General features: G+C 48.4%; 1 protein-coding gene across 3 annotated transcripts in view; it reads left to right on the plus strand.

Moving 5' to 3' along the window:
* The window catches only part of lrrn2 (leucine rich repeat neuronal 2), a 217,481-nt gene extending 212,367 nt beyond the window's left edge, over positions 1–5,114 (plus strand). For 2 of the 3 annotated variants that reach the window (XM_055654895.1, XM_055654897.1), the window contains 2 exons: positions 877–1,049; positions 1,656–5,114. In XM_055654895.1, coding sequence (XP_055510870.1) covers positions 1,962–4,139 — 2,178 coding nt within the window. In that variant the 5' untranslated portion in view covers positions 877–1,049; positions 1,656–1,961 and the 3' untranslated portion in view covers positions 4,140–5,114. Of the gene's footprint in view, positions 1–876; positions 1,058–1,655 lie in introns of all 3 variants that reach the window. The other variant, XM_055654896.1, reaches the window with a different exon arrangement.
* Positions 5,115–7,118: the final 2,004 nt, after the last annotated feature.

A 7,118-nucleotide genomic window follows, 5' to 3' on the forward strand; every position in this document is an offset into this window, starting at 1 on the left:
TGGCTGAGGAGCTGAATAGAGCTTCCTTCCAATTTGTGAATCCGAGGGGAACTTCATTCCCACATGCCAGACCCACTAGAAACATAGGAAAATAGGTGCAGGAGTAGGCCATTCAGCCCTTCGAGTCAGTACTGCCATTCAATATGATCATGGCTGATCATCCAGAATCAGTACCTCGTTCCTGCTTTCTCCACACTCTCCCCATATCCCTTGATTCCATTAGCACTCAGAGCTATATCGAACTCTCTCTTGAATACATCCAGTGAATTGGCCTCCACTGCCTTCTGTGGCAGAGAATTCCACAGATTCACAACTCTCTGGGTGAAAACGTTTTTCTTTTTCCCAGTCCTAAATGGCCTACCCCTTATTCATAAACTGTGACCCCTGGTTCTGGACTCCCCCAACATCTGGAACATTTTTCCTGCATTTAGCTTGTCCAATCCCTTAAGAATTTTATATGGTTCTATAAAATCCTCTCGCTACCTTCTAAATTCCAGTGAATATAAGCCCAGTCGATCCATTCTTTCATCAAAGGAAAGTTACATAGAAAATAGGTGCAGGAGGAGGCCATTCGGCCCTTCGAGCCAATACAGCCATTCATTGCGATCATGGCTGATCGTCCCCAATCAATAACCCGTGCCTGCCTTCTCCCCCATATCACTTGATTCCACTAGCCCCTAGAGCTCTATCTAACTCTCTCTTAAATCCATCCAGTGACTTGGCCTCCACTGAAGGAAAGGCAGCAACCATATCTGTCACGAGACTTCCTGTAATGCATTGCTAATGGTGCATTCTAATGGTGCATTAACCTTCTAAATGAGGAGTTACATTTGTCGAGACAACTTTAAATGCATACGTTACTCATTTTCTTCACAGAAATGTGGGGCCGCACGGCGGCGCAGTGGTAGAGTCGCCTCCTCACCGCGCCAGGGACCCAGGTTCCATCCTGACTACGGGTGCTGTCTCTACGGAGTTTTGCGTTCTCCCCGTGACCGGCGTGGGTCTCCTCCTGGTGCTCTGGTTTCCTCCCGCACTCCGAAGACGTGCAGGTTTGTAGGTTAGTTGGCTACGTTAAAATTGTAAATTGTCGCTGGTGTGTGGGACAGTGCTAGTGTACGGGGTGATTGCTGGTCGGCGCAGACTCGGTGGGCCGAAGGGCCTGTTTCCGCACTGTATCACGGACGTCTGAATGCCTCAGTGTTAACTGTGTAGATAAGTAGCATGTTGATTAATAATATTCATTGTGTTTATTAATGAATCTAATCTTATAAGTATTTAAGGATAAGGGGAAGTCTTTTAGGACCGAGATGAGAAAATCATTTTTTACACAAAGAGTGGTGAATCTGTGGAATGCTCTGCCACAGAAGGTAGTTGAAGCCAGTTCATTGGCTAGATTTAAGAGGGAGTTAGATGTGCCCCTTGGGGCTAAAAGGATCAGGGGGTATGGAGAGAAGGCAGGTATGGGATATTGATTTGGATGATCAACCATGATCATATTGAATGGCGGTGCAGGCTCGAAGGGCCGGAATGGCCTACTCCTGCACCTATTTTCTATGTTTCTATGTTTCTACATTAGCACATGAATTACTTTTTTTAAATGTCCACCTTTTTGCAAAGCTAAGCCTAGCTAACCCAGCTTATTTTTCCATTTTCAGGATCACTAATGATTGTCCATCACTAATGCACAAGCAACCTGCTTTCATCAAATGCTGAATGAAACAGAATCCGTGTCCACTGGAAGAAATCCTCAGCTAACGGTGGAGGATGCCACATGCCCATGAAGTACCGAGGAGATCGTAGAACTGGTGTGGCCCTCGGGATCCGTTGTTACTGCTCACACCGCACCTTAAAATGTCCTCTTGACACTTGGGAGATTCTCTTTCAGAATTAATCTCCCGGCATTGCGGAATTGCGCTCTCGAAGTTTGGGTGGCAGAGTTAGAATCGGGGTAGGGGGGAAAGATGTTGCTGACGGAGTACATTTTAATCAGCTTGGCGACTGTCACTTTAACTCATGCAATACCCTGGCATGTCCAATGTCCTGATATGTGTGTGTGTGAAGTTAAACCTTGGTTCACACCGAGGTCCGTGTACAGGAAGGCGCCGACAGTGGACTGCAATGATTTTTTAATGTCCAAAGTTCCCGGTGGTTTGCCCGAAGGCACGCAGACCTTGCTACTCCAGAGCAACAGGATCGCCAAGATGGAGGCGGGAGAGCTGCAGCACCTGGTGAACCTGACCGAACTGGACCTGTCCCAAAACAGCTTCTCGCAGATGGAGGACGTCAGCTTGACCAACATGAGCAATCTCCTGGTCCTTCACTTGGAGGAGAACCAGCTGATGGAGCTGTCGGAGAGATGTTTCTCCGCTCTCACCAACCTCCAGGAGCTCTACCTGAACCACAACCAGCTCAGCGCCATTCCGGACGGGGCGTTCTTCGGCCTCGACAACCTCCTCCGCCTCCACCTGAACTCCAACAAGCTGAGGGCCATTGACCGCCGGTGGTTCGAGGCTCTGCCCAGCCTGGAGATCCTCATGATCGGAGAGAATGCCGTGGACCAGCTCAACACCATGAACTTCAAGCCCCTCGTCAACCTCAGGAGCTTGGTTTTGAGCGGAATGAGGCTGAGGGAAATCTCCGATTACGCTCTCGAAGGGCTGGAGAACCTCGAAAGCATTTCCTTTTACGACAACAGCTTGTCCAAGGTTCCAAAGGTGGCCCTGCAGAAAGTTCCAGGTCTCAAGTTCTTGGACTTAAACAAGAATTCCATTGAAAGAATCCAACAGAGCGATTTCACAGACATGCTCCACCTTAAAGAGCTGGGTATCAGCCACATGGGGGAACTGGTCTCCATTGACAAGTTTGCTTTGGACAACTTACCTGAACTGACCAGACTGGAGGTGACCAACAACCCAAAGTTCTCCTACATCCACCCCGATGCGTTTCGGCTCATTCCACAGATGGAGACTCTTATGCTCAACAACAATGCCTTGAGTGCCTTATACAAGAAGACGGTGGAGTCCCTCTCCAAGCTCCAGGAGATCAGCATTCACAGCAACCCCATCAGATGCGACTGTGTCATCCGCTGGGTGAACTCTAACGAAAACCGTATTCGCTTCATCGAGCCCCAGTCCACTCTTTGCGTCGAACCTCCGGAGTTGAAGAGGACAAACCTGAGGGAGGTCCCATTCCGGGAGATGACGGATCGCTGCTTACCTCTCATCTCCCCCGAGGCTTTTCCCGAACATCTCAGCGTGGAGACGGAAGAGTCCCTCTCCCTTCACTGCCGGGCTTTCGCCGAGCCTGACCCGGAGATATACTGGGTCACGCCGTCCGGGAACAAACTGGGGGGCCACGCCGCGTCGGGCAGATACAGGGTACATCCTGAAGGCACGTTGGAGATAGTCAATGCCAGCTCAGACGTAGCTGGGCTTTATACATGTGTGGCCCACAATCTTGTGGGAGCCGACTCGAAAAACGTGGCCATCGAAGTGAGCGGCTTTTACCCGGAAAACCAAGACAGCGCCGAGCAGCAGCTCTCCTTGCAAGAGGTGGACTCTCACCACGTCCTGGTCTCCTGGCTGGTCGCCCCCAACGTTATATCATCCAATATCACTTGGTCACGCACGCTGGACAACAACAACAGCAGCAGTGACATGGACCTCTCGGCTCGGGTCCCCGCTGGCGTCCACGCTTACAACCTGACCCGCTTACAAGCTATGGCAGAGTATGTGATATGCGTCCGTGTGTCGCGGGTCGGTGGGCTCCGCGCCGAGACCTCGTGCGTCAAATGCACGACCAGGGAAGACAGCCGCCGGGCCGCTGTCGCCGGCGGTGTCCGACCATCGCTTCTAATTGCCTTAATAACCCTGTGCGCCCTGTTCGCGACGGCCAGCGTCTTGTGGGCGCTGCGGGGGCTGAAGGAGGAGATGGAGGTGAAGAAGAAGGGGGCGAGGGGGCGCACGTCAGTGTCGGCGGCCATGCAGAGGAGCGTGTCCGTCTCCCTTAGCCGCGTCCACCATCCCTTGGTCAAGCGCTGGGAAGCCGAGAGCAGCGGGCAGGGCGAGACGATAGCGGTGGACCTACCCTCCACGCCGCTGGGACCCCTTCAACTGACCAGCTGCTGTGACAACAACTGAGACTGGGAGGGGTCGAGAGGAGCAAATGAAAAAAAAAAATTTGGAGAGCCACGACCCAAAACAAGAGAGACACGTAAGTCTGCCCTTTCTTTCAGTGTCCGGTTGGAACAGGCAAAGAACGGGTCAAAGCCAACAAGTCTGAAACGGGTCAGAAGAAGGGGTCTAGGCCCATTCCTTCTCTCCAGAGATGCTGCCTGTCCAGCTGAGTTACTCCAGCGTTTTGTGCCAAGAAACATTCAAAGCAACAAATATCAGCTGAAGAGGAAACAAATCCGGATTTCGATGAGTCCTTTTTTTAGATGTGAGAGGGTGGCAGTTTTTTGGTTTTTGGCATTAAAACCCCCTCTTGGTAGAAATCACCCCCCCACCCCCCTCCCTTCTCTGTCCAACTGATGTCAATGTGTGTGTTCTGAACTCTGTTAATAGGAGACATATATAGGAATCCGGGAAAGGTATTAAACAAACAGGGATCACCTCTCACTGTCCGGAAATGTATCCAATTTCTTATGTAAAAAAAAAACCTTTGTGATCCTGTTGGTAGTAAATCTGTCTTTTTTTCGAGCGAGGCACTTGGAAATTCTGAATGGAAATCTGGAGCAGGTTTACAACGATTTTATACAGGTCGTATGTGCATATTTTTCTAGGTTCAGGCAGCAATGTCAGACACTTTGCTTTGAGCTTTCGTCTGCCCAGAATGACTAGTGGTGGGGAGCACCGCGAAGGGGTTTTTTTTTTTTTTTTTTTGGTTTGTTTTGTGTTAGTTTTAAGGCGACCCCAGTGTTTTGTATCGCAACACCATTTATCCCAGCCTGTTTTTTTCCCCCCTCCATGTACCACCTCCGGCCGTTACTGCGCAACGTTACTACAGAAACGTGGACGGATTCGCGGGAAGCATTTCTTTTGATTGCAGTATTTTCTGAATAAACCAAAACCGAAAAAAAAAAGTGTAAAGCAAAACTTGTCGTCGCTTTATTGTGTTGAACCTTCCATTCAGGTGGGGGGGGGGGGGGGGGGGGGGGGGCTGCAGGGTGCTGGATGCTGGTACCGTTGATGGCAGCAGGAGAGGCGCAGCAGGAGTGGCGCTCACTGGTGGAGTTGCTGCCTCACAGCGCCAGAGACCCGGGTTCGATCCTCACAGCGCCAGAGACCCGGGTTCGATCCTGACCACGGCTGCTGTCTGTATATCTGGAGTTGTTTAAGAGGGAACTGCAGATGCTGGAAAAGTCGAAGGTAGATTAAAAAAAAATGCTGGGGAAACTCAGCGGGTGACGCAGCGAATATTCCTTCGCTCCATAAATGTAGCAATGTTACAAAAATTTTGAGATTTAAAATATCAAGTCTGCAATTTATCCCATTAGATAAAGCATAAAAAGAAGTTTAATTTGACACCTAATTCACTTTCATATCTTCAGTATTAAAAAAAGTTATGGCCATTTTCGTACTCTGAAAATAGCATCTTGTTCCCTATTGCTTTTCCATTAACTTAACTCCAAAGCTGCGATCGAGGACAGTCAAAAGCCCATAACTTTCTTAAAAATTAAAAGAACTAAATGAAATTTTCAGTTATTATAGATTGAAGCATTCTGAAACAAATATGAAGCAATCTTACTTGGATGACCTGAAGTTAAAGCATATAATTAGTTAGTTGCCTAATTGTAGCTAATTACAAAATTCAATTACTAGATCTAAACATTTATCCATTTGTTAAGAAAAGGTTAACATTTTTAAATAGCCTGTGTCCAAATAACATTCACACAAGAATTCACAATATAACATGATTTTTAAATCTCATAATCATAAATTTATAGGCCAAATGGAAGGAATTTAGTGTTCAATTCCCGTAAATTAATGGCCATTTAAATCATCTTGCGAGTGGGATTTTGTGGAACGCGATCGTTTGGAACGTTGCGGTTGTAGTGAATTTGAACCCCATATCGGCAGGAAAAACACTGCCGGTTCGTATGGGGCCTAAATCACCTTTTCGCCGATGAAATTTGGATTAAAGTAATCATAAGAAGCAAGTTTATATGTAAAATAAACGGCTTACCTTATGTTTTGTCCTGTACAGGAGATCCGTCCCGTTGACGGCGTTAGAAGTAGATTTTTATTTTACCCCAACGATTAAATTATCCAGCGATATTTAAAAAAAACTTCAGAGAACAGATGTCGAAGCGATTTTCTGCAGCAGCTGAACAGCCTGAGAAAGATCGACTCCGACAAGCAGGAGAAAACGGCATTTAAATCCCCCCCCCTCAAAGGTGCCAAAGGCACGCACACGGCCAGTGGCAGAACTGCAGCGCCGCTGAAGATAAGATTTGTAACAAACCTAGAAGGAATATTCCTTCGCTCCATAGATGATCGGCACCTATTCCTTCGCTCCATCACTCGCTGAGTTTCTCCAGCATTTTTATCTACGTACGTTTGGAGTTTGTACGTTCTCCCCGTGACCTGCGTGGGTTTTCTCCGAGATCTTCGGTTTCCTCCCACACTCCAGAGACGTACGGGTTTGTAGGTTCATTGGCTTAATAAATGTGAAAAATTGTCCAGTATAAAATTGTCCCAACTTCCAGTATAGTCCCTGGTGCAAGGTACAAGGTTCTCCCCGGGACCTGCGTGGTTCTCCTCCGGGTGCTCCGGTTTCTTCCCACCCAACATTCCAAAGTTGTACAGGTTTGTAGGTTAATCGGCTTTGGTAAAAATTCGAAATCTAAATTGCCCCGAGTGTGTGAAGGATAGTACTTCTCCTTCTTTTCGAGTCCATCTCGTTACAAATGTTGACCTCGCTGACATCGTCCGTCCTGAAAAGGATGCGAGCTTCCGGCGACAATCAGTGGGAGCCGTCACTTGTCGCAATAGATGATGGTGGTGGCAGAATTAGCTCGGGATACTTCCAGTTTCCAGCCCCGCCACACGGACACTTCTGCTACGGGGCCAGGATAATGCTAGTGTACGGGGATTGCTGCTGGTCGGCGCTGACCC

The sequence above is a fragment of the Leucoraja erinacea genome, chromosome 24 (genome assembly GCF_028641065.1).
Source record: "Leucoraja erinacea ecotype New England chromosome 24, Leri_hhj_1, whole genome shotgun sequence".
Lineage (NCBI taxonomy): Eukaryota > Metazoa > Chordata > Chondrichthyes > Rajiformes > Rajidae > Leucoraja > Leucoraja erinaceus.